Source organism: Rattus norvegicus, chromosome 3, assembly GCF_021556685.1.
Source record: "Rattus norvegicus strain SHRSP/BbbUtx chromosome 3, alternate assembly SHRSP_T2T, whole genome shotgun sequence".
NCBI classification, from domain to species: domain Eukaryota; kingdom Metazoa; phylum Chordata; class Mammalia; order Rodentia; family Muridae; genus Rattus; species Rattus norvegicus.
Window position 1 is genome coordinate 88,394,991 of NC_141536.1, and position 27,797 is coordinate 88,422,787.

Consider the following 27,797-nt stretch of genomic DNA (forward strand, 5'->3'; position numbering starts at 1 on the left):
GAAAAGCTGGATTGTCAACCAAATCATCATCCGTGACTTTCTCTTCAGCATGCAGAGGGGCGGTGATGTGTGCTGAGCTGAACCATGGGTTCAACTTTGTAGAGATTCAAAGGACAGCATATTCACTACTGAAGAACTGGTCCAGATGAAAATCTGCACATCCCAGCTCTTCTGTCTTATCTGTCTGTCTGTCATGTGGTAGCTCTCACTGTACTTGCAAAAACAGGGCAGAACAAGTGCTACTGGAATTTTATTAACCTCGCTGAATGCACTGCAGGCCAAAGATTGATACCCAAGTTAAGAGACTGTTCTTTGTGCGCTGGGAAAGAGAAGCTGGCTTGCTTTTGATGGTGAAACGGTATTTTCCTAGTATTGCAAAATCCATGAAGTATCTGCTCTGATGTTATCTTTGGAACCTTGTAGAATTAGAATGTGCTTCTTTCCCTTCTTACAACACAGTGTAGCTGTTACAGAGATCACCAGCCCACCCTCCCTCAGCTAACTTCCTCTTCAAGGTACCCTTCCTTTTCCAGATGTGTAAAGGAAATGGTGAGGCATCCCCAGTTCTTTAATAGGCTCTTGGCACAGTTTTAGGGGGACACTGCAATTAGAACAGCCTTCTAATACTTCATTCTTTAACATGCTGGTTTCTAGCTTCAGAAGTCCAAGAAAATTATTAAAATAAAAAAAGGAATTGATGAATCAGAAACTACTGCTAGCAGTGCTCCAGGGAACCAAAAAGAACCACAGAGATTTTGAGCAAGTGCTTTCTTGTTGCTTCCCATGGAGGTGACATAATTCAAAACCTCCAGATGTGTCCCCTTCTAGTCAGAACGTAGGAGGAAACATCTGGAGCTGTCTTCTGCAGACTTACTCTCATACATGCTTTTAAGCTTGTCCCCTTCACTTTTCTGTTGTAAAGAAAATAGACTTGGAGCATTTTACTGCATAATCCTTTTTAACTCCCTTCTAGCCTTGGACATTGTTTATGGCCACTCGTAAGTTGAGAGGACAATGTACTAGAGGTGCTTTGCGCTCGGATTTTTAAACACACTGGCGTCGCCACATGGGAGTGTGAATAAGGAGTTTTGTCTTTTCTAGTTTCTACGTCACTCTTGCTGGGCCACTTGCTTAGCCTTTGCTCCGTGATTGAACTGAGTTGTTTCTAGTCCTCTTGATTAGCATGGGAAATTCTTGTCTTTGTTGCAATGGCATTTTATTTTCTTAGAGACAATTTCATGAACCATACTTGAAAGATATGGTTACTAGGCCCATGAATGCAATTTAAAATGCTCCCTACCAATTTCCAGCAAGAGTGAGCCTGGATAGACGAGCTACCCATGGTGTCACGTGTGCCTCGCTCCATGAAGTTACACTCTTGAATGCTTTAAATAACTTCCCTTTGGTTTAGTGTCATGCTAGGTACCTGAAAGTAAAGTTAATTAGATATGCTGAAGTAAACATTTTGAGTTTGCTAAGAAATCAAGTAAAATAGTGCTTACTATTTTTTAAAAATATTTAAAAAATACTATTTTACATATATATAAATACATATACATAAACACACATATATAAACAAGCATTTATATGTGTGTATGTGTGTGTGTATGTGTGTGTGTGTGTGTGTGTGTGTGTGTGTGTGTGTACAAACCTCAATGCTGGGCAGTGTTTCCACTTTCTACACAAGACAGTAACTGTCCATTGTGACCTAATTTGTCCAAGGAAATGATTGTCTAGGGTGCAAGTTCATAGCCAGCCTCACTCTGAAGTTGAGTCTCAACCCTTGTTGTTTGCTGTACAGGAAAAGACTGGCAGAGAGAACTCATTGATGCATCTCTCCCAGGAGCTCTCATGTTCACATGGGCTGATTGCCTGGATTGGTGTTAGGTCTGGAAGAAAACAGACAAAGAGTGTTGGGTGACCGGAGTGGAGATGTGGGAAGGAGGAGAGTAGGGCTCCACGGTGCTGCAACTCTGACAGTAGCCTGTCTTGATTGGTGTCATCGCAGAATGCTGGCCATAGGTCTTTCATCCTAGAGGCAAATGCTACCCTTTAGCCCTTTCTACAACTGAGCAGAAGAATGTGAGCTTGTACTAGCCAGTGCACCGATAGAAGGGAAATGTTCTTTGAAGAAGTCTTGTGTTTGTTTCATTCTTGGAAGTTTTGTGTCACACTCCATCACTGATTTATATTTATTTCTACAGGAGTGTCTTAAACTACCAATTTATTGGCTTTTAATGTGTAATCACTTATAAGTTTCATAATAGAAATTCTTTTTAGGAAAATCAGATTTATTATATGACATTCTATTTTCAGAAATGTTTAAATGTGAGGAAAGTTTGTATATAATAATAATAATAATAATAATAATAATAATAATAATAATAATGACAACAACAACATGCATTCCCTGGCGATGCCCTGATGCCTGGTGTTTCTAGTGGGCCAGAGCTATCTTCTGGTACACAGCGGAGAGTTGAGGAAAGCAAGTCCTCAGTAGGTGGTACACAGTTGTAGGTGTTATTGGGGGTCAGTGGTGATATGGGTAAGGTGGGGAGCATGGGGGTTCTGAGGCTCTCCTTATGCCTTTTGGCTCCCCTCATTTCCACCCCAGTAGGATCTCTGTACTTGCCATTCATGGCCTTGGGGCCCAGATAGTCTCTGTTGTGGGACAGCTATGGTTAACAACACTTCTGCCTGGTAACCACTATAGCAGCTCTTCCTTTAGATGGGACAACCCAGGCCTCCATTAGTTACAAAACTACATCCACAAGACACACCTCTGTCCTCTAATAATGGATTTGTACCTTAGCCCTCTATTTGATGCTAGCCGAGGCTTGCTGAAAGAAACATCTGGTCATTCAAGTTGGGAATCAAACATTTGTTTTATAACTGAGCATGGCAACAAGGGAGACCTAAGCTTATCCTTGTAGGGAGTGCAGTCTAGCAGGGACAGTAGGAGTCAGACACACAGAGGATTAGACCTGTGCAGTTGAGTCAGAGTCAAGGGGTGTCTAAGAGAAGCTGCTGCACCTTGGTGAGAAGGATGAGCAGGAGACCACCAGGAGAAGGGAGTGTGTGGTGCCTTGCTTGCCAGCATTTGTATGGATGTCTCTAGTAGTGATAGCCAAATCATCACGGTGACAGAAAAGGAGAAAGTCAAGGAGAGCAGCCTCTCCTGCCCATGTCGGAAGTTCTTCAACAGCTGTGCTTTCTGTATGTTTTACTTCCGTGCATGTGAGCCGCACTTGAAAATGAATGTCTTTGAGTAACAAAGAGTCACCATAGCAGATGGTTACAGTGTATGAATCTATATGCACCAACATTTCAGAAGTGTTAAATGTCAAACAAACAAAAGACAGAATAATAAGTTACTGAAAATGGCGAACCCTGGTTGTAAACCTCTGCCTAGTTTTCCTAGCCCTTTTAGCTTCTTTCCATAGGGCATATGCAACTTTCTATCTTGCCTATTAAATGCGCCCTTAACATATTCCCAAAGTCAGTTTATTTTGTAGATTCACTAAATATTATTTGCACACCACACCACGTTTAGCTTCAGATTTTCTTGGGACAAGGGCTAAAGTAGGCTGCTGGGAGAACACAAATTAATGTTGTTATCAAAATCCTGTAGCCTGGATTCAGGCTCTCCAGAGTCTCAGGAGAAATTTAAATCCCACCAGGGACATTAAGAGCACCCTGGACACCTCAGGAAGTGGGGAATGAGTGGAAATATCCCATGACCTCTCTGGAGATGGCAGCCTGTAGACTGGAACACCAGCTTCCCAGCCAGGGTCTCTAGGACAGATTCTGCTCCTGCCCCTCACTTGGTACCTGACCATGAGCATCCACACTCTCCTCTCTGAAGCAGCACTATAATAGGAACTGTTTTATGGAGCTATTGGAGGGCAATGCTAGACTCAGATAAGTATCTGTCATTAATATACCATTGCTCTTTATTTCTCAGATGAACCTGGGTAAGCAGGCTGTTGTTGGGTGGATTAGGCTACTGAGGAGGTCAGATACACACAGAAAGAATATAATATGTTAGCTGGATGAGAAAAATGGGCTCAGGAGCCCCCACCCCTAGAAGAAGAGCTATTGACAGCTGATGCCGTCTAGGGGAGGGAAAGTCAGTCTTACTGAGGTAAGGTTATCACACTCCAGTGGATGGCCACACATCCATGGCAGCACTAATTGCACTTGGTGGCTTATTTTTAAAAAAATCATGAAATTTGGTGTGGGGGTGAAGTGTTTAGATCTGGGAGGAATTAGGGGAAGAGTAGGATGGTGAATACAATTAAAATACAAAGCATACATGTGTGGAAGTAAAGAATTAACTAAATGTCACTAAAATTATTCTTTGACTTCTAAACAAAACCAAACCCTGTTAACAGGTTTGGGTATATTCTCAGAGGGGTAGCAGGTTTAGTATTAGTGTGGCTGAAATAACAGAATCTTCAATTCCTTGTATAACATGTTCTGGCTGAGAGTTGAGGGGGCTTCCGTGGCTGGTAGTTCCAGAATCACTAGAAGTTTCAAGCATCTTCTAATCAGGTTTGATCGGCCCTCCAAGTCTATTGGAGTCAATCATCAAAGGACTTGTTGCCTAAGCCAAGCTTTTTGAGTTGTGAAATCTTATCACAGTGTGCATCTCTGCCAAGATCCCCAGGTGCTGCAGGCACAGGTCGAGCTCAAATCAGAAGCCAGCACCGAGCCCAGGGTAGCCTGAGATTGCAACCTCGCTCTGCAATCTATTAGTCACGTGACCTCGAACACGTTTCCCAACCCCAGCCTCTCTGTCTTCTCAGTTAACCTGGAGTACGTGTTTGCATCTTTGGGGTAGCTGTGAGGATTTACAGAATCAAAGGCTGTGAAGCCCATGGCATCACACTGTACTTGGGGCAGGCAGGCAGTCAATACAGGCGATGCCTGTGCCTGCCTCCCACACCCACATGATAAAGCAAGGCAGGACCAGAGAGCCTCTTAGGTTCCTCATTAGTGAAAAACAAAGTAAAATAAGAATCAGATGCAGAGGCTGTCTCAGCCTCTAGGGTCTGGGCTATGCTCTCTGCTGTTTTGACCATCAGTCTGCCTTGATGAAAGACAGGAGTGGGTAGTCAGAATTTCCTGGTTCACGTCTGACAGTGGTTATGAGGCATGAAGCTTTGTACTCAGTCCTTGGCATAGGTGATCCTATCCAGTGTTCTTATTTTTTAGCATGGGGTGGGGTGGGGGGCAGAGTCAGAGACACTGACAACTCACAGTTCTGTTCAATGATAGAACTGGGACGTGTATAAGTATATGTGTGGTGTCCATGTTTGCAACCACTCCAAACAACCTGTACTTCTGCCACTGGCTGGGAAGATGCACAGGAATGACTTCTTCCTGTGCACAGTTCTGCGTTTCCTGAGCCCCCAAACTGTCTTCTCTTCTCTACGTCCTCCCCAACCCATAGCAAATAGACTACAGAGACACATGGCAAAGGTGGAAACATCTGGCCAGATGCCTGATGAGGATGATTCTGAATGTGCACACATGGACATTTCTGTGTATGCAAATACATGAGCATGCATGCGGACACCAAAGGACAACAACCATTATTGTTCCTCAAGTAATGATCCTCAGAACTCACCAGGAACGATAGGCTAGGTGGCCATCAAAGGTCTGTCTTCCTTCACAAAGCGGGCATGGTCAAGATGGGCATACTTGTGGACGTGCCTCAAGATTGTGTCTATGGCAAGCATGGCTAATCGATCTTACACATTCTCAATGACTCTGGAATCCACCTAGGACTTTTTCCCTGGCACATTGCTCCAGGCATCCATCCACTATTAGAGAGCTGGATGTTGGCCTGGAGGTAAAATCTCATTCACTTCCATTTTTGTCTCTCAAGTGATAAAGGCCACTGAGTTAGGTCGTGGAGACTGTGCAAAAGACTATGTGCACTGAGTTCCTCCATCTGGCCAGGGTCGATGAGGAAAATCCCTCAGTGTTGTGTCCAGAAGCTAGAGACAGCTGGTCTGTGAGACAACTTTGTGCCTTAGGTCTCATGACTCCTTTTTGCCAGGCTATTGTGACTTTTCCCCTCAGAAATAACTGTATCCTAGGATTCAAGTTTTGCCTGTCTTGTCTTTTTTTTCTTTTTTCTTGCCCTCTCTGGTTGGAGAGCCTGAAAGCTCAAACTCCCCAGTCCAGATCCTTCCTCTGATACTGGATCTTTTCCACTGTCTAACCCTACTTACCCTCACAGCTCTCTCCTTAGCCTGTTTAAAGCACATGGCCTTATTCTACCCGGTACCAAGTTGCAGTTAATGGCCAAGTTGCATGGTGTCAGTTAATGGCCCTGGAGAAATCTTGTTACCACCTTTTCTCCACTTTGTCTAGTCACATCTGGCCCACGAGTTTCATTATCACTCACTGAGAAAGCCACTCCTATCTCCTTTATGCTTTTTGAAGGGAACACATGCCACTAACCACAGTTCTTACTCTCTCATAGTCGCTCAATGGTTATGAAGTACATCTTCCGAGCCCCTTGTGATGAGGCAGTCAGTCCCTAATTGAGCCTAGAGTCTGATCACATCTGTTATTTTCTTGTTCAAGTGCCTGCCTCTGCTACCACACCAGACCTTCTGTGGTCAGGGGACCCACACCATCAGACCTCCTCAACTCAGTGCAAAGTCCCAGAGTTGACTGAAAAGCGGCTTCTCCTCCTGACTGGACAGCTAGCCATTCTGTATTATGTCATTCTTAGAAAGTCTTACTTGAGGCTGTCGCTAGGGACCAACCAAGGAGCCTCGGACAGATGTGCTTTGCAGTGCTGCATTCTCGGTAGCAAGATGGGTGGGATAGTTGCCTCAAGGGGAGCGCAGGGAGCTAAGACGTGTGAGGAACAGTGTATGAATTAAGTGTCAGCCCCTCTGCTAGGAGCTTAACATTATCTATGTCTCAGTTCTCTCAGCTGAAAAAATAGGTCTTAATACAACCCCAGCCCTATAAAATGGTTGTGAGATTTAAAAGAATTTGACTATAGAACATTGTACCTCATTGGTACAAACATTGGCTATTACTTAAATTTTCCTGACAACAGGATGGAGTATTGGTTTTCACTTTCACTTTTACAGCTTTCTGTAGGGGAAAAAGGCACATTATTTGTATAATTTGAAAACCACACAATAAAACATTATTGAAGAGTCTCGTTGGTAGAGGGTGCATCGTTAATCCTGTGATCTGCAATCTTTGCCCTTTGTGGGTACTTCAGGGTTTACTTGGTTTGGGGAGGAAGTCTTTACTCCCAGTCCTCTGCATTCTTCCCTCTGTCTTGCTTGCTGGCCAGCCAGTGGAGGCTCCAACCCTCATGGGTAATGTTGTGATTGGCTTAGGGGGAGTAGGGAGGGAAATATGTCTGTGTGTGCAAGTACAGAAGCAAGGAAGGAACTGTTTATGGAGTGTTTTACAGTGAGACTGTAATTGGAACTCTGGGACTTAGCAAGAGTTATGAGGTGGGATAAGCTTAACACCGACCGTCCTGAGGCAGTAATATAGATGGCTCTGGCATGGAGAATAACTGTGTCATGGTGTGTGTGTGTGTGTGTGTGTGTGTGTGTGTGTGTGTGTGTGTAAAACAATGGAAGGCCAGGTCCTGAAGACATGGTGAGTTTAGTGACTTGTCTGAGACTGCGTACGTGCACAGAGCAGGGCATATACGAGTCCCCTTTGTGAATGCCAGGTACATTCTAGGGACATTGTTATTCTGTTCAGAAATCTGCCATGGTTGACCACAGATGTACAGGGCCAGCCGGGAGCGATCGTCTTCGGATGCTGGAACTCCAGCACGGATGGGTATCCCATCTCTGCTATTGAATAAGGGGCAGTGGGATTAAGGCGGGGAAAGGATCCTGCAATTTCTATAATTAAAAAGGATTCAATAAAAGGGGTTAACATGCCAGGTTTTTTTTGATGGAAGTGGAGAATCCAGAGGTTGCACACTCTGCTGAGAGGTACCCTCTGCCAGAGAGAACATCCTCTGTCTCTTGTAGGCAGATTGTGTGCACATAAACTCTGCATAGTTGGGGCAAAAGGTTATCTTTGGTCAATATCCACACCATTTGAGATGGGGGAAGGGAGGAGGCCATCCATCAGGCAGGCTTTACCAGCTCTGTCTTGGTACAGTATCTTCTTAGATTCACTGTTCTAAAGCTTTCAAAGTTGTCTTTCATCCTAGACCAACCAATTCTCAACTTCCTGACAGGAGCCTTAACTATGCAGCACAATCCAGAAGCATAACATTGTTTCAAAAGAAAACACCCAGATAAGGATGGTGATGAACACCTGAAATGCCAGCCCTAGATGTGGAGGGGATGCTTGCGAACTGGAAGCCCTACAGCTCCAAAGAGTGAGCTCTAGGCCATTCAGTGGTACAGAGCAGAGCCCTGTCTCAAAGCAAAGCAGAGAAAGGCACAACACAACACAATACAGCCCTCCCTAAAACTCCAGAAAATGTGTAATAGTTCTCTTCACATATCTTCTTCCAGAACTTTCTTCCACTCTCAGAGGCAACCTATGCAAATAGTCTTTTTTTTAAACTTTTTTACTTTCCAGAAGTTCGTGTGTGTGTGTGTGTGTGCGCGCGCATGCTCTTACATGTGAGTGGTGTACGTATGGTGTATGTGTGGTGCACGCATACAACAGTGTGAGTGCACGGGCGCATGCAGACATCACTCCCTCTGTCACTCTCTACCTTTCCCTTGAGACAGGGTCTCTCATGGAAGCAAGAGTTCACTGTTTGGGCTGGATCGTAACAGCCTCCCTGCATCTGTCTGTGCCTGTTCCCAGCAGTGTAGGTATTGCAGGCATCCAGGCATGGGAGACTTTCGACATGGGTGCTAGGGTTTTGAACTCAGGTCCCATGCTTACATAACAAGAACTCCTTTTTCTCCTCATCTCCCCATTTTCCCTTATCAGCTTTTGAAAGCGTATATTGTCGATTGAACATGCAAAGGTTGGTGCTTGCATTTGCTTGACCCCGAGTTCTAACGTGACAGAAGTTTCTGCTTGTTGTTTGTGATACTCTGTACTGGTAGATTTTTCAATGTAATTTCAAACATTAATAGGACTATTCCAGAAGCACCTCTCCTTCAGGGCTTCTGTGCACTTAGTGGTGTCACAGCATACTTTCACTTGTTGGGGTTGGAAGTTAATAGACACCCACCTGTGGATGAAATCCTATAGCCCAGGGCTCCTCTGCCCTCCAAGCCTCAGTACCTCTGCCCCATCCTCTGCCCCTGTGGCCTGGCTTGCAGACCTTTCCTGAACAGCTATTAAGGGCTAATATAAGCATTTCAGAGGACTTGGAAGAACCTGTTCTAGAATGAGCCCAGCCTCTGTCTAGATCTAGATTATTTGGCATCCTGATATGTCATTCAATTTCAAATTTATTCCCACAATCCCCTCCCCATCAGGTACTCAATGTGCATTTCTCCTAGCATGACTCCTAGCTTCTAACACATTCACTGAAACTTCTACTCACTGGTTGCTTGAACTTCTTGTTCTCGGCGTGTTTGCTGATGTTTTAGGATTATGCTTAAATAATTTCCTTCTGACCTTAGATGCCACACTGTGATTTAAGGAAGCACAGATACTAAGATGACCCTCTTGTCACTTGTTATGTAAGAGTCCAGAGTGCCACTTTGGAATTGGTAGTATTATTTAGAAAGTCTGTGCATTCCCTTGAACTGACTTTTATGTCATCTCTCGCTCAACGACTGCTCAAGGAACATCCCCTTAATTCAGAGATGGCCATGGGGATGGAGAAGAGAAGAAAAGATGGTGCAGATGGCTACTGTGCAGCACACACTACTAATAGCCTACCCTCCCTAACGGACCCCGCACCCCAAAGTGGATAAGGAAACAGGCTCTAGGGGATTAGAGTGATTGACTAAGAACTATACAGCTATGGAGTGGGAAAACAGCCTAAGGCTGTGTGTGTGCGAAGCTGTAAGTGCATGATGTGTGTACATGGTTTATTGTGCATGTGTGCAGTTGTGGTGTGAGGTGTCTGTGTGTGGATGGTGTGTGTCTCTGTGTGTGTGTGTGTGTGTGTGTGTGTGCATGCATACCTCGTGTGTGTGTGTGTGTGTGCATGCACACCTCGTGTGTGTGTGTGTGTGTGTGTGTGAATAGTGCCTACTTGGACCAGTCATCTGTTTCATATTCCATTCTCTTGAAGTCTAAACTTTGTCCACTGACTTCAGCAAAGCAGACATGGAGATCAGTCTTTCTGAGGACATCAGGTACACCAGAGGCCAGACTGAGGCCAGAACTTTGATCTCTGTGCCAAGGATGCTCCGAGTTGGACCTGCTGTGCTGAGATGAACAGAGGTGGGGTCTTGGTGGCTGGACTTTTGGCCTCTTATGTCATTTTTCTCATTTGCTATGGCTTTGCACCGAGCTGGGATATTTTCCAAAAGAGCAGGTCACATGTAACATGTGCCTGGCATGAGCTGGGTCCCGTGATTCCTTCTCTCTGCTCCGGAACAATGACACGTAAACAGAGAGCTTGCACCAATGTGAGCATCCGCAATAGTGGATATCACCAAATATGCAAGGTAAAAACGACACCTACCCAGATAATCTGAGGCACTGTGTTGTGGTTATGCAACATTTTGGACCATCGAGCAAAGGTTAACCCCCAAGAACAGTGTGCCATTAAATATATTCATGATAATTTCCTCTGAATTTTTAATCATAACATTGCAACATAATAAACTTACCTGGTAAAGTGTCAGAAGCATGTGAAAGTGTAGGTAGTGATTAGTGAGACCCTCTCCTCAAATGCAATAACCTTGGGATCCAACTATCTGCTGCTCCATGACTGTCCCAGAAATGAGTGTAATCTTTGTATATGTACAATAAATATACCCATTATTTATTTCTTTTGATTCCAGTCAGCCATCCTGCCTACCAGCCAGCTAACTATCCATCCCTCTTAAGTCTAACTCTTTGTAATAAAAAATAATGCAAAAATGCTTGAACTCAATCTCTTGTTTGGGGTTGTCTCAGAACCAGTACGTCCTATCAGAGGATCTTGGGTTCCTGAGATGCCTGAGGCACAGAATTCATTATAAAGTCCTTTAGCTATGGAAGGAGTAACATAGACCCATACACCAAAGATGTCCCTGATGGCTTTTGTTTACATAAACCATACTATTCATCTTCAAAGTAGCATATAAGAAGTTATCCTTTGTCAGTGACAGTTCCAGTTGGGTGCGAGTCCGTGGAATCTGGGCTTCAGGAAGTCTGCGCTAACTCATTCCTTATAATAGATCAATGTCAACTTATAATGTTGGTCTCCATAGGGATACAACCTGATTACATACATTAACTTGCTGGATGACCAAGCACTCTCCAAACAAAGAAATCAGCTTTGTCTGCAGCAATGTTTTCCCCAGTTAAGGGGCAAGAGTGAAGGGCTGAAAGCTATCTGACCCTACTCTTCATAATCTACTCCACATTGCCCACAGGAGAAGCCAGCTGCTGGGCATGGTGCCCAAAAAATGCTCTCTAGAGAGGAGTTCTGTGCTTCTGAAAGTCTTTCTCTACAAAGGCATGAAAAGAGCCTGGTGCATCTGTTCCTGATCCTATCTAGCTCTTCTGGAGAGCCCTGGACTGGACCCTTTAGTAGGCTCTAGCTTCTATGGACTTGCTTTGATTTTTTAACAGTTAAGTCTTAATGGGGACATAATTAAATAATTATATTTCTCTCAAATGATTGTTTTACTTTAGCTGTGGCAGATGCCTAACCTTACCTGGCTTAAATGAAAGAAACTATTTTAGGTTACCAGCAGAACATTCTAGAGGTAACTTTAGGCTCCGTTAGATACAGAGGCTAAATCTTATTGTTAGAACACTTTCTCTGCCGTGTCTCTGTCTTCAAAAAGAAGCAGATGACTCCCATATGGGCTCTAGATGTTCCAAATGATCTGGTTTTGCATTCTAGCAGTTCAGAAACCTCATCAAACGAGCTTCTCATCTCCTACTACTTATATAAAAAAAAAACCTTTAGGACCGAATCTTACTGGACAAGTTAATTCCAGTACACTCACCTTACACGGATAGTTTTATGTCAACTTGACACAAGCTAGAGTTATCAGAGAGAATGGAGCCTCAGTTGAGGAAATGTCTTTAAAAGATCCAGCTGGGATGTATTTTCTTTATTAGTGATCAATGGATAAGGGCCCTGCCAATTGTGGGTAGTGCCATCCCTGGACTGGTGGTTTGGGTTCTGTAAGAAAGCAGTCTGAGTAAGTCATGATGAGCAAGCCAGTAAGCAACACTCCTCCATGGCCTCTGTACCAGCTCCTACCTCCAGGTTCCTGTCATGCTTGAGTTTCTGCCCTCACTGTTTTCATGATGAGCTGTTATACAGTACTGTGTGTGAAATAACCCCTTTCCTCCTCATGTTGATTTTGGTCATAGTGTTTCAGCAATAACATTCCTGAGATACTATCTTTGAATCTTTGAGGTCATGGATGGAGAATCCTGCTATACCAGGGCTGACATGGACAGAACATCAGCTCCTCCCAAACTACAAGAACAGGAGTGGAAGAAGGAGGGTCGAGAAGTTAGAAACAAAAGAGTAGCATCAAGCTCTAGACAGGTTAAAGCAATAGGTTTGTAATGTGAAGTCCAAGTATTTTTTCATAAAGGGCTAGTTAGCATGTATTTTAATATTTCTGTTCAAACTACACAATACTATTCATGGAATAAAAAATCCATATGCAGTAGCTAAGCTTTTTCTTAGGTGTATTTTAATGAAGTTTCGTTTATGGAAACAATCAGTGAGCTGGGCATTGTCTGTGACTGTAGTTTAATGATCCTGGTCTGTGAAGTATATAAAATCTTCTTTTCTATATAATCTAGAATGTCCAACAAATCCTATATGACACATAGAAAGCATTCAATGGATGCTGGTGATGAACATTATGCAGAAGTAAGGATAACAAGAATGATAGCATTGGTGGTAGTTCCAACAGCACTAACTGAACTACAAGATACGATAAAATGTGTGTCACATGTCAGTAATGTATGCCAGGTTGCTTTCTTCCTGCTGGTTGAGCTTCCCCACCATAAACACATAGCACTGAAAGGCAGTGCCCAGGTAGGCTGCACAAGTACTGTATTTTATAGTTGAGCCCTAAAAACTGGGGAGGTGGCTCAATGTGGTAAGAGTGCTTGCTGTGCAAACACGAGGATCCAAGTTCAGATTCCACATATCCAGCTGTCCGTCTGCAATCACAGCACAAAGCAACAGGGGAGACAGAAAGATCACTAGAGATCAGTAACCAGCCAGCCTAGTTGAACAAAAATGATGAAATCCAAGTTCAGCAAGAGGCCTTGTCTCAGGAGACTCAGATGCGTAGTGGTAGAACAGGATGATTAGATTCCTCCCCTGGCCTCCACATAAACACATACAGGCATGAACCCTCTGCCTCACCCCTAAAAATAGATGAGCCCAAGGCTCAGATAAAAATGTCACATGCACAAGTTGACATAAGTTGGGGGTGGCTTTGAAATTTGTGTGTTTCCTCCAGCCCCTCTTGCAGTCTTGAAGGACTCTGTCTTCCGGGCATCTGGTATACATAGTATATCAAAACACAAGTCTGTACAGATGGATATTTTTTGATGCCTGGATCCAGGCAGGGGAATGTGGAAGTGTTGTTAAGATTCTTGTCACGTCCTTGAGCTAGTAGAAAGAGCTGATTTGGGATATGGGTTGTTACGTGACTTTGGGAAACCCCTTAATGCTAACATGACTCAGATGTTCATCTCACACGCAGCTTATGAAATGTCCCTCAATGCATTTGAAAACAAAGAACTGAATCAATGCTTGTTCACTGCATTAATGACTACCCATTTTGCTACTGTTTGAATTGGCTAAGCAGACAGGAAGTGCCTAAACCGCTAGTCCTCAGGTTGCCTGGTAAAAAGATTCCCCTCAAATTCCCCGTAGCCAGAGCGAGGCCTGTGGGAACTTCAGTGTGCCCTGAAATTTACTCAGAAAATTCTCTACAACTCTGGAAAACTCTCCCTGGATTTTGGTTAACCAGACACTCTGCAGTGATCACAGGAGGTGGACAACTCTTCAGCTCCTATATCCCACCTTTCATGTTTATCCCCTCTCTCATCACCCAAATCCACTTACAAAACCCATTACAAAAATGATTTTCGTGAATCAAGAAAACAAACCCTACAACCTTTGGTCCTCAAATACTGTAGAGAACTAAGCAGGGTTGGGAATTTGGTTTACTATTTCTCAAAGCCAGAGGCCAGCAAACATTTCCATGATGAGCTATGATCTGGAATTTTACTGAGGTGATGATAGGGTTTAAGTATAGGACCAGAGGACAGAGGAGTATTTGAGTAGGTTACCCAGTTACTTGAGTGTAGTACCAACCTGAGCTTTTGAAGCTGGAGAACCATGAGTTTCCCCTGTGGTAGTGCTGTTTGGTATATGATTTTAGGCAGGCTAAATGTTCTCAGTTTCTTCATTATAACTTGAGGGTTATAATAGCATGACACAGTCCTGCCCTGCCATCCTGTAGAGCTGTTCTTAGGAGGATGAAGGAGAAAATAGTCACTATCCCCCAAAGCTCTTAGATATTAATGGCATCATCAGGACCACTTAACCTGATGACTGAGTGTAGAGGTAATCTGTTAAACCGCTCTGAGCTCCAGGAGGGTGATCGTGCTTCTCACTACCCACCAGAGTTCTCTAGATTAGCAAATGAACACACACCCAGAAGCCTCTGCAAAGATATCTACACACACACACACACACACACACACACACACACACACATGCATGAACGAGTGCAGCCTTTATATTTTGATATGCTTTAATTAGCTTAATGGCTGGCCCACTCCTGAGCCTCCACGTGGCTCACATACTCCCCTCCAATATTCTTGATTCAATACTTTCTAAATCTATATTTCATCTTTGCTACCCCAGACCTAAGCGGGGAAGTGGCCCCTGGGGCTGCTTCCCTGACTCTTACATGGCTGGATGCTTTCTCTCCTACAGCTCTTAAGTCTCATCTCTGCTTCTTCTTCCCTTCATCCCTTGTTTGGGAAATCTAAAAGTCCCACCTCCATCTCCCTGCCTAGCCATTGGCTGTTAGTAACTTTATTGACCAATCAAAAACCAATTGGGGACAGGGATCCTTAGGGTCTAGACATGTAGATTCCCATGTGATTTTGGGAGCTGTATTAAGCCAAAACATTAGAACTAATCCCTAACAACTGAGAACAACTACTCAGGAGAGAAAAATAATAATGTACAATGTGTTTTAAAAGGTATAGAAAAATTTTGTAATGCTTTCCCCAAAGAGAAATGACAAATATTTGAGGAGATGTGTATGTTTAATTCAATCTACACATTTCACAGTATGTTCAGTTATTCAAATGTTACATGGTAATTTGTATAATTTTTATGTGTTTATGTATCTTGTTTAAAATAGATTTAAATAAAAGACCACGTCTTAATGAACTCATCTATCTGGGTCTCCTTCAAAGAGAACTGTGCTGAGAGCATCCAGAAATATTTCATCAGCATCTTCTTTGGGGAAGGGCTGAAGGGCCTAGATGGTATTTTGTTTTGCATGACCGTAGAATACTGTGACTAAGTTGTGGCAAATTGTCATCCCTTCTCCAAAACATAGTATCTTGATCATTCAGAGGAAAGTAGCACTTTCAAACTCATCTGAACATTGTTCGTAGCCAAACTAATGTCATGTTTGGGATCAAGATCTTCAGCATCGCTTGAGAGCCTAAGGTAAAGGGTGATAACAAGTTAGAGTGGCCCTGGACCCTCAGGACCAGTCCTGGTGACCTCACCTAACTGTCCCTGCTCATGCAAACACTGTTGACATCCTTAGGTTTCAAGCACATGCCCTGATGCCACTCAAGAGGCTGTCATCTTGGGAGGAAGGTATCTTGCTTTTCATAAGTGAGTTTTGTGGATGTTTCTGGTAAATCGACAGCTGTGAGTTTGACACTGGGTGACTTAGTAAGTCTGGGGAATGAGAAGTTTGCTTGAGGTCAGTAACATAAAACAATCCTTATTCCTGCACACACACACACACACACACACACACACACACACACACACACACGGAGTTGAGGTCAGTTCTATGACCCAATAACTAAATAACACCTGTGGAAATTATTCTCATCTTAAAGTTTTAGGCTCTTCTAGCCACTTGCTACGATGAAGAGAATTGGCCTTTGGTGGAGACAGACAGGAGCTGTGATTCCCAGCCCAACCCTTCCTCAGCTATTTGACAAGCAAGTTAGGCAATACTGCTTCCTCTTCTAGGTAATGGCTAACAGCCTCCCTCATAGTGTACCAAACATCTGCCTTAAGAGATGCTGTAACCCCCTACTGTCAAGCCAGCCCTTATATGCTGTGAGCACAGCATACAGTCTGTAGCACCTACCCCCACTGTAGAGTTGTAAAGAAAAGGCTGCAGTCATGGCTGGGTGTCTTAGCGCACACTGAGTCATTACTCTTGAGAGATCTAATCTTAGACCATTGATAATGAGGTGACAGCAGAGAAGAGGAAGGCCCCTCCATCCCCTATAACTTGCCAGTCACATGTTGGTCTTTCTTTCTACATTGCCTCAGAAGTGAGATAAATTTTGTTTTCACATTTGGGAAATCTACTCAGAGTTATGAATTATGTGACATCCTTGGTAAAAATGAAAGCCATTCACTGTTAAATTACCCAATACTTACTTTTGATGATGCTCTCATCTGTACAGTGATGGAACCCAATTTCAGAGGAGCCAGGAAAGAGGCAATTTCTATTTTTTTAGAAAAGTAACACAAAGTGCTTACTGATGAATGTTAATTGATATTTGGTGTTTTTATCGGGACGGCAATAGGGATGGTAGAGACTGTGGTAGTGGACTGTTATCAAAAGTATTTTTGCATTTCTAACTGACAGCTACCACCCAGGGGTTATTACATAATGGTTATGTTTTTATATTTTAATGGATATAAAATATGGAATTTGAAATAAAATCAATCTGCCTTTATATATGGTTAATTCAAATATAAAACCAATAACCTTGGGCCAACCAGGCAAGCCACTGATTCGAGACAAAACCTTGCCGAACTTCAAATTGAAGGTTTTGTAAGTTGATCAGGAACAAAGCTCTTAGAAAGGAAGGCCTTTAACCTGGATACTCGGGCGTACATTTGATGATCCAGTGGCCAACACTATGCCTTTACGTCTTCCAGATGCTTTTTTGATTTGTTAGCACAATGGACCAAGGTTAGAACCAAAGTTCTTCAAATGAAAATGTACCACGTAATATTTCTGGGTAGGTTATGATGATGCAAACCTCTTCTCTTTCTCCTCATAAAGAACAGCATCTGTCTCTCACTAATGACTTGCAGAGTTGAGTCTGGTCTCAAGTAAGGTACAAAAGACTCAGTGTGTGCTGAATGGAGCCTCAGAAAGATTAGGAGAGTGTGGGTGGAGGAAGAAGGCAAGGATGTGGAGGGCACAAAAAGCCTGACATTTCTGTCTTAACTGAAAGCCCTGCTCTGTATGCGAGTCCAAAGATCTTTTCCAAGAAACACTGCAGACCTCATCTAACCCCATTACTGTATTTTGTCCTAATGTTTAATTCAATCTTCCTGTTTTACTCAATACCCAATAAACGCCTGCCAGTGTGCATGCCATATTATAGAGGATTCAACAAAGACAGATGTGATCGTTGTTTGGGTGTCATAATTTTAAGAGTTGACCATGTAAACCATTGATGCAGGAAAAAAATTGCCACACCCCAAATTGAAGGTTTTGTAAATCGAGCATGAATGAAGTTTTTTCCAGGACAATTGGAATGAAAGCCTTTAAATGAGATGCTCAGGAGTCAAGCATTGATGATTCAGTGGCCAATCATGGTGCCTTTTTATCATTTTCAGGGCTGCTGGTGTTTGATTCTCTTGAAATGACTTCATGATGTGCATAAAAAGTGGTGTCATGACCTCCTGCCACATGTAAAAGACCTAGTTGCCTTTGACAACATCCTTAGGTACTGCCTGGGAATTCTGTTGACTTGTAGGCCAAGGGGCTTCATTTATCCTTTCTCATGCTTTCTTTATGCATAATTCTGAAGCTATAAGAGAAAGCGCTTACTCCATGTTTGACAATAGAGGGTTCCTTCCCTTGCGCCTTATGGGTATCTCACAGACTCCGTATACATAGATCACTCTAATACCCTCAAATCATTCCTCCCTCACCCTGTTGTAACTATCTACCTCATACTCAATACTGATTCTATATCCGTGGATTCAGCCAGCCAAGAATATCTTAAACAATCAAACAAAAATATGCCTGTAATAACTATATATAGACCTCACCAGTGTGTTTGTCAGTATTTCTCAAACTTACAGAGTAACAACAATGCACAGTACAGTTGCTTCAGATGAAGAGTTTTTGTATGATTTAGGATTTTCATACATTAGGCCGTTTTCTATAAGGGACTTTTGTGCCCTGAAATTTTGGTATTCTCAGGAGTTCCAATATCCATTCACAGATATCTGGGGTTTTGAACAGCAAGTATATTCTTCCCGTTGAGTTTGTAATCTAGTGGGACAGGCTCTGAGGCATGAAGCAAGCCATGTGACTGGGACAAATTGTGTAATATAAGATTGGAGAGACATGAAAAGTAGATTTGGGGTTCTGGAAGGAACTACTCCAAGCACAACTTCAAAGAGCTGGTGAGAACTCTGGTCTAAGTAGGAACCAACTTTTGAAATTCCATTAGCTGCCTTGGGCCATTAAAAAAGTGGGGATTGGAGCATGGGACAGTTCAGCAGTTAAAAGGTTCTTGCTGCCAAGACTGGAAATTTGAGTTTGATTCTTGGGCTCAATATGGTAGCTGATTCCCACAAGACCCTCTTTGTCTGCATGGGTGCTGTGACACATGCATGTGCACTGACATCTCCACCCCAGCCCAGGGGTGTGTGTGTGTGTGTGTGTGTGTGTGTGTGTGTGTGTGTGTGTGTGTGTGTGCGCGCGCGCGCGCGCGCGCGTGTGCGCGCACAAACACTTTAAGAATTGTAGTGGAGATGGGAACGGATGAATAAGGAAGGAAGTTGTGTTCTATTGCATTAATATTGAACACAAAGAACCAAGCTCTCCCCACAAGCTCTGGATGTGAGAAATAATCTTTTGCTATGTAGAGAGAAATCCCTTAGTAGAACTTCACTCACCGAAACATTAGCATATCAAGTTAGTTGAGACATGAACACTCAGGCAGTAAGCTGGTGGAATCAGGAGGGACCGAACTTTTATCAACCAATCAAAAGTCACCAATTTAATGGCTTATAAGAAAGAAAGAAAGAAAGAAAGAAAGAAAGAAAGAAAGAAAGAAAGAAAGGAAGGAAGGAAGAAAGGAAGAAAGAAAGTGAGAAATGGCACAAATCCTCTGGGAGGAGTAAAATGCTTGCTTGGATGAGGGAGGCTATTTAGAAGCAGCCCATTATCCTGCATGCAGAGGAAGGTGTGCTTTAAGTCTGTTCATCCACATGATCAAAGACAGAAGTAAAGTACAGATCTAGATTTTTGTGGCATCTCAGTAAGGGATGCTGATAAATCACAGTTTGGTGGACACACTGCCTCTCTGAACAGATTCTAGAAGATGCAGATGAGTAGGGGTTTGACAGGAGCCTCTCAGAGAAGAGTACCGTGTGCTGACCTGGCCTTTCCTGCTCTCTGCTGTTTTCATAATGCAAATGCTCCTGACTTCTTGTAGGATAGGACTTTACTGTGGCCTGGTTTTGTTCTCTCTTCTCTAATTTTTCTTCCCCCTTCTCAGACTTCTCTCACACAGAACTTGTGGCTAGAGTATATGTTTTACCTAGTCACCCGCCCATCCAACATATAGTTATTAAACATATAATTTCACCCCAAAACATGGTACATGCAGAGAGAAAATATGAGAGTCTTATTCAGCATTTACCTTCTGATGGGGGAAAACAAGCCACAATCTACGAGAGAAACCTTGAAAGCATGGAAGATGTAATCAGGGGAAGGAGGATCTAAACCTTGAATTTGGGAGTCAATGAATGTCTTTGGATGAAAGCACACCTGAGTTTTGAAGGTGATGTACATGTCAGTTAAGAAGGCTGGGCTGGATGAAGGGATGAAAAGGGTACTTAGGCCAGAGGAGACAGTTTACTAAAAGTCACATGGCCTTTATTCATCTGGAAATGAGTCCATGTTCTTTGTGGCTCAGGACATACTGCATGGTCTCCCCACTTTGTTGGAGCGATGTGAGGGCTTCAGATACAGTTCCATGTTCCGTGGATAGCAATGATTCTGGAAGTGTACTTTTGTGAACTGGGCTGACCCACGTGCTAGTCTGTGTCTAGGCCATGGCATCATTTTTATTTATAGAGATGATTCCCAATTTGGAATGGTCAAACATTCAACCCAGCCCTCTTCTGACCCTAGGAACTTACTCTGCCTTGGGGAGTAAATCTTTATGAAAATGGCAGATGTCTGAGGTCAGGACAACCTGGGGTGTCTCTCTTCATGAGGGTTTCCCTAAAGTTCAGAGGTTTCATGATTGTGCTGGTTAATTTTATGCCAATTGACACAAGGTAGGGTTGTCTGGAAAAAAGGACTCTGAATTGAGAAAATACATTGAGAGAATTGACCTGTGTGCAAATCTGTAGGGCAGTTTCTCTTGATGGTTGATGTGGGAGGATCCAGATTACTCTGGGTGGCACCACCCTGGGCAGGTAGTCCTGGGTTATATAGGAGAGCAGGCTGAGAACCATAGGGAACAAGCCAGTAAGCAGCATTCCTCATTATTCCCTGAGTCAGCTTCTGCCTCCAGGTTCCTGCCTGAGTTCCTGCCCTGACTACTCTCAGTGACGGAGTGTGATCTGGAAGTGTAAATGAAATAACACACAGCAACAGAAAGCTAATTAACTAATGGTTCACCTGATGTTCCATAAGAGATTGTCTAGTTATTCTACCTAAAAGAGGGCCAAAGGCCATGGGAACTTCTTGGGACCCTCTTACTTGGTTAAAATATCATAAGGTCACTTTATAGCTGAGTGGGATTACTAAAACTTAAACGTGGCTAGCTAACTTCTTGTCACAGTCTTCCTGATTCATTGGAAGCATTTAAGTAAAAGGAAAGAAGCCAAATTCAGTGCCAAATATTCTGTTGGTATCAAATTCTCTGTTGGTGCTTTTGCAAATATCATCTCCCAGAAGGTCTTAGCCTCCTAACTTGGGACAGCTTAGGGTGCATTCTAGGAAGCCCCCCACCCCTCAGATACAAAGGCTAGAGGAGCTAGTGGGATCTGGAGCAACCCATGGTCATTAGGACCTCTCCAGAAAGCATTTCTGTGACTTAATGAATGGGCACAGGGGCTGAAAAAGGATCAGATAAAGGGACCAGAGGAGGCTTTGGAGTCTGTAACCCCTTTAGAAGATGTATGCAGGATTTTAACTGTCAGAGAGATACTTCATGGCTTAGCCAAGCCTTGTATGACTTCTTGCATGCTGTCTAAATTCCAGTCTGCCTTAGAGTTCCAAGTCATTACAGCAATTGTGGGGTGTCTTTGGGTGAGCAGGGGAAGTCTTCGCTCGGGGACAGTGTTAGCTATTCTCACTACCACCTGATGCATGACGCCCAGATGGAGTACCACTAGCAGAAACACAAAGGGGGAAAGCCAGCAATCATAAATTTTTATCTTAAAGGTCAGCCTCCCAGGAAGGCAATCTGGTGACATCTGTGCCCCACTGTGTTTTCCAGGCCCGTAGGCCTGGGGTTGGACTTGGGCAGTGGAGGGGAAAAAATGTGTTGTAGACTTCAGGAACTCCAGGCAAAATGCACCAGTTGACTCAGGCTTCCCAGGGGGAATGTTCTCTTGCCACCTCACTGAGAGAGTGAGGGAAGGAAAAAAGGATTGGTGCCACATGAGGCGACGTGAGAGTGTGCCACAGGAAATCAGAACCCAACACCACATCTAATGAGCTTGTTATTAGAGGCTCTTGGCAAAGTGAGGAGAACTGAGCACTAATGAAAAGCAGATAGGGAGCAAACCTAGCATTTCTCTCCACTATGCGCTCCCTTTGAGTCATGGAGCAGAATTTGCACGATAAGCCAGATTTGCCATTGAAACAGGTCTTGCATGCATGTGTGAGAGAAGGGGCTGGGAAACAGTTGCCATATTAACTGCTATTTAATTAATGCAGTGGAGAAGCTAAAGTTAAAAGAAATTGTATGTTCACGGTAACGGTTTAGTTATGCCCCACCCCTTAGATGTCTTGTCAGATGGCCTTACTTTGTTGGACAGTGGACTCCAAAAGAATGGCATCTGGCAGAGCCAGTATCCCGTATTGAGAATTCAGTGCCTGCTCCTTGATCCAGGATATACCCAAGTAGGAACAGCAGTGACTAACATTCTCTGGAATGCAGTTCAGGAGTTGGGGTAAGAGTGGTGAAGAACACTTGGCCCTGTGGGGTTGACATTTCCCAATTCCTGTGTTAGTGTTTGAACTGTTTTATTTGTGCAGTGAGTGGACACTAACAAAAGGCTGAGTGAGAACACATACTTGAAGTGACCATGTTGATGCAGGGGGACTTGCATAGATCAGGTTCTGCCCTTTCTGCTCATTGGCCTGGAAGCAAATGGTTATACTATTGAGATCTTAGACCCTCCGTCTGTCCATCTTCCCTCCTTTGAGTAGCCATGTATCCTGGCAGAAGCTAGGACACCCATTGAAGCCTAGTGCCACATTCATGGTGGTACTAGGCCCCAGCATTACTTATTTGAGAACCATCTGAATCAGAGCTCATGCTAGATTAACATTTAGATGTAAGATGTTATAGCTGGTGGGAGTTTTAGGTTCTAGGATAGTTGTACAGGTAGCCATATCATATTTATTTTACTTATTTGCTAAGCTGAGAACAAATTTCAGAATTCAAAGGGGCTCTGCATTTTCTCCAGGCTGATGGTCACATATGCCCTCATCATGAAACCTGCCCCCACCACTTGATATAGAATCATATGTCACACTCTCTTTACTTCTGTCCAGTGCTGTCACCATTGCAGTGTGTTTATCCACTTGCTCTGTCTCCTGCTACATGAGAACAAAAGCTTTTTGGTCTGGGTTTATTTTGTTTACTGTACTGTTTTCAGTAGCTCTTATAGACTGGGGGACTGCACTGTGATCCCAGAAGAAATCTGAGGACTGGAAGCCAAATGGTACGAGAGTGCTGAAACAATATGTTGCCAATGTCTGGAGAAAGGAGGGCATTCTAGAAGAAAGCTGGGCATCTCTTAAGGATGCTTTTCAATTCCTGATTGTTTTAGCAAGTGCTTATATGGAGGGTCACAGGCTTGCTCTCTCAGGGCTCATGGATGGGTAAAGGAAGCAGGGATTTAAGCTAAAACAGACCTTTAAGATCCAGGTCAGGAATAAACTCCAAGAGACCTTTCCTAAACAACAGCTATGCCTTCCCAAACCCAAATTAGCATAACTCTTTTGACTCATGGTAACAACCCATGTAGGACTTTATCAGAGCCCAGATGTGAGGCAGATGATTACAACCCACACTACTTGCTCCCCTTTTCTAGGCAGAGGCTCTCATCACAGAGTATAATGCCTGACCAATGGAGAATAGTCAATAAATCCATGCATGTTGCTCAGCATGGCTGCTGATTGTTTAGTAACCAGCACATGTGTATGTTCTAAAGGGATACAGACTCAGGCAGCTCTCCGAAAGGGCATGTAATCATCTTTGGTATTAATGTTTCACATCAGTATTCAGGAATCTTCTCCCTTTTAGGCTCCCCTTGTGAGAGATGTGACAATTGACTAGACTTGTACAAAATTTTCGCAGATAGTTTGGGGAGTTCCCTGCATCCCAGGCTGCAACTGAGGCTCTGATTTAGTTTAAAAATTACTCACTGTGTTGGCAAGATGGCTTACCGGGTGAAAGAGTTGTTGCTCAAGCCCAGCAACCTGAAATTAATCCCCAGAACCTGTGGTGGAAGTCAAGAACTGACTCCTGACCAGTGTGCCCTGCCTTCCACATGAATGCCGTGGAGCCCCCTCCCCCAATAACGATAATAAATAAAGTTATATTTTCAAGCTTAGTTCCCAGATGTTTATGTCAGGAACTCTCAGAAGCCATGAATATCTGCTTAATTCTAAGAAAGCAAGTGGAAGTCCTTCTAAGTAAGTAAGCATGGTGGTGGACTCAGGACATCTTGATGCTACCACTTTGATGTGGCTGTTTTGAGTCAGGGCTTCCGGGACATTGTTGTCACAACCAGCAAAGCAAACGATTAAGCAAGCTGCAGTTTTGTGTAGCAGAGAAATGTGTGCACCAGGCACGCAGCCCTTCTGGGGTCGGGTGCAGATGTGAGTACCATCTGCGTGTTTCCACTTTACCATGGCTGTTTTGATGCCTAACGCTTTCATGACATCATGTGGGGCTTGCCAGAATGTTTGCTGTCAGTACTTGCTAGCCTTGTGTTAATGGAGAGTGGGTCAGATTCTAATTTCAGTGGCCACAGGGTACAAACGAAGCTGAAGGCAAGAGGGTTGATGATCTGGGGGGAGGTGCCAGAGTCTGGGGAGGGTCTGGCTAAGGAAGTGTGCTTACTATCTCAGTACATGGACTGCCTCTGCTCCTCATTGGCCATTTTCTAGTTTTGAGCTTCATTTTACTGCCCAGTTCTGTCTGGAGAATTGTTTAAAGATGGGAAGAGCTCCCGGCGCAAAGCTAGAAGTGTGATCTGTCCATGCTATAGAGACGGTTCTGATCATTTCCTCCTGCTTGCTGCACGGAACACTTCCTGTGTGTTTCACTTGGCAGTGAAGGAAGTGGCCCTGGCTGCTCGCTGATCCCTGTGAGAATGGGGAGCAGCCATACTGCTTTCTTTTTGTAGGTGGTCTGAATGACCCTAAGTACTCACGTGTGCCTTCAAGTCAGAGGTTGCCTACAACCGCAATGTAGTAAGGAGGACACATCGGACACTAAGAAGCTTTTAGGTCGTGGTTACTTACTCTCACCTTAGTATCCTGGCAGACTGAAGTACTGTTCCTAAGTTTTAGGGCATTTCGATAGTAGGTACATTCATTTAAATGGCTTGCTATGAAAAGCAATCCATCATGTTTAGGTTCAGAGTTTTAGCTCTGCTAAATTCTCAATGCCTTGTTGGAGTGCCGGGGTCACTGGATAGACCCTTTAACTTATTGTCATCTTTGCAAGGAACTTGATAAGCCTTGCCTCTTCCTCCTGCTCTCTAGAGAAAGAACCTGCCTGTGGCAGGCACCATGCCACTATATCTTGTTGAACATTTTGTTCATATGTTCATGTGTTGGGCAGGTGGATGGGTGCGCATGTGTATGCAGCTATGTGGGTACATGTCTGCATGTGCGTGTGGAGGTGAAAGGTCATTCTTCAGGTGCCATCAGATATTCTTTTCTGAATCAAGGCCTCTCATCTAGTCTAGAGTTCACTACAGCTAGCCAACAAGCCCCAGGGATCCACTTGTCTGTCCTCCCCAGTGCTGGCATTATAAATGTGTCAGCACAACCAGATTTTAATGCAATTTCTAAGAACCATGCTCATGTCTCCCTGCTTGCAGGGAAAGGCTTTTGCTTACTGAGTCATTTTTCTACTCCCCCTTTACTAAATTTTCATGAAGGAGTAGCAGATCCTTCTTTTCCCCATGATAGAATCTGGTGATTATAATATAACCTGGCTCCTCCCAGATATACATCTTTAGAACCCTGTCCTATGCCTCTGGCCTCCAGTTAAACACTGTATCACACAGCCAGCAAGCAACAGTGAGGACTTAGATGCTTGAAGCCCACAAATCCTCCCATTATCATTAGATGCTGCCGGGCCATGGCGCTGTAGGAAGATGTTGCTTCCATGAAGGTTTGCCTAGTCTGGCGAGAATGCCTGAGCAAGGGTACCACCCTCCTTCCTCAGAAGGCACTGTCACGTCATCTATTAACAACGTGTCCCTCCAGGTGTTACTGTCTTTTCATCTGTATTTGTTTTCACCCATCAAATGGTGGTACTTGTAAAGAGAGACTACCAAAACCCCCTCAATTTATCAAATTGAAAATGTACCAGCCTCACTCTGAAAATCTTACTGGCCTGGAGGTGATATGGTGGGGGAGGGGAAAACAAGGTCCTCTCCTCCTCAACAGGAGTTGTACTGAGCAGACCCCTAAGAAAGCGTGCATTTACTTGGGGTGGGGTATCTGGAAAATAGCTGAGTTGCATCCTAAGATGATGGTGATCCAAAGGCCGACGGCAGCCACACTGCTTTGATTGAGTGGCCTTCACTTGTGGGCAGTTTACCAGAGTTATGATTATAAAAGTGACATTCTCAAACCACTATTGTCTGACCTTTCTTTTAGCTGTATACAGTGTTTTTTTCAGAACCGAGGGATGTGACTTTCACCTGTGTGGGATGTAGAAGATTTGAACTGGGGACCATTCTAATTTGGGTGTAATTTAGGCTGCGACTTTCCTGAAAAATATTACACACCCCACTCTCTTGTTATTAAGAGAGTGAAAGAGCTCAAATTTCAGAACTTGATGTATCTGGATTTGAAACCTTAATGTCCTGTTGATTTTAAAGTCTACCCCAGTAAAATGGAGTAGAGACACTCCCGTCCCAGAGTCACCATGGGAATGACTCCTGGTTTTCCCTACTGGTTTTCATGGTGCTCTTTTTCTTACTGTGGGAATCCAGGGTAATGGGGGTAAATGTGCCCTATGGACAACTGGAACACAGTGTGACCTCATCACTCCTCTTTTGTCTTCCTACTTTGCTTAAAAGAGACCCCATTACCTCAGCTCAGGGAGTCACTAACTGGAGCTTCATTTCTGTTGCAGTGCCAACAATATGCCCAAGCAGGTGGAAGTGCGCATGCACGACAGCCACCTCAGCTCCGAGGAGCCAAAGCACCGAAACCTGGGCATGCGCATGTGCGATAAGCTGGGGAAGAACCTCCTGCTCTCACTGACTGTGTTTGGTAGGTGCCTAGGGTCTCTCTATCCCTTCCTCCGAGGTCACACCAAGTTGTTTTTGTCCCCAGAGCTCTCTTGATTTGTAAGGGAACTAGCCTTTCAGAGTGTGCTCACTGAGAAAAGGAAGACAAGTGACCAGGGGGGTGGGGCCCTAATTAGGCACTACTGCCCCAGTGGCAAAAATCTACCCGAAACCGACTCTAGCCATGTGTTCTCCCTGACAATCCGTGAGTTCTCAATAATATCCATGCACAATTCCTGTGAGTGTGAACATGCAGGTTCCCAGCCTCACTTGTGAAGACTGTTTTGAGCTGTTGGGAGGAAGGCCAGGGAACCCGCAATGCATCAAACCTTCTGAAGGACCCCAGAGCAGGCAATTGGGAGACGTCATTCAGAGACACACTTGAATTAAGATAAGGCCAGGAGGGCCGGAAAACCCCGCTAAAAAGACCAGGCCACATGGGAGAGGCCCATTCTGATGCTCACATATGCTCCAAGTCATCCTGGAGCAGTGCCCCTGCTTCAAGCCATTCTGGGGGTGAGTCTTGTGTCTGAGCTGTCAGTCCAGTCTGGCTCTTAGGTTTTCTCCAGGCTGTATTGAAAGCAGAGTAAGAGGCAGTTTCTTGTAATGGCAGCCGCACAGTTTCTATTCCCAATTCTCTCCCTCTTCTTCAGCCCTCACTCAGACTACACAGAGAAGC

General features: G+C 44.0%; 1 protein-coding gene across 3 annotated transcripts in view; it reads left to right on the forward strand.

The window, feature by feature from the left end:
* Positions 1–27,797, forward strand: part of Slc1a2 (solute carrier family 1 member 2) — a 130,456-nt gene that overhangs the window by 49,545 nt on the left and 53,114 nt on the right. For all 3 annotated transcript variants that reach the window (NM_017215.3, NM_001035233.2, NM_001302089.2), the window contains 1 exon segment: positions 26,962–27,101. In NM_017215.3, the coding sequence (NP_058911.2) occupies positions 26,962–27,101 (140 nt within the window).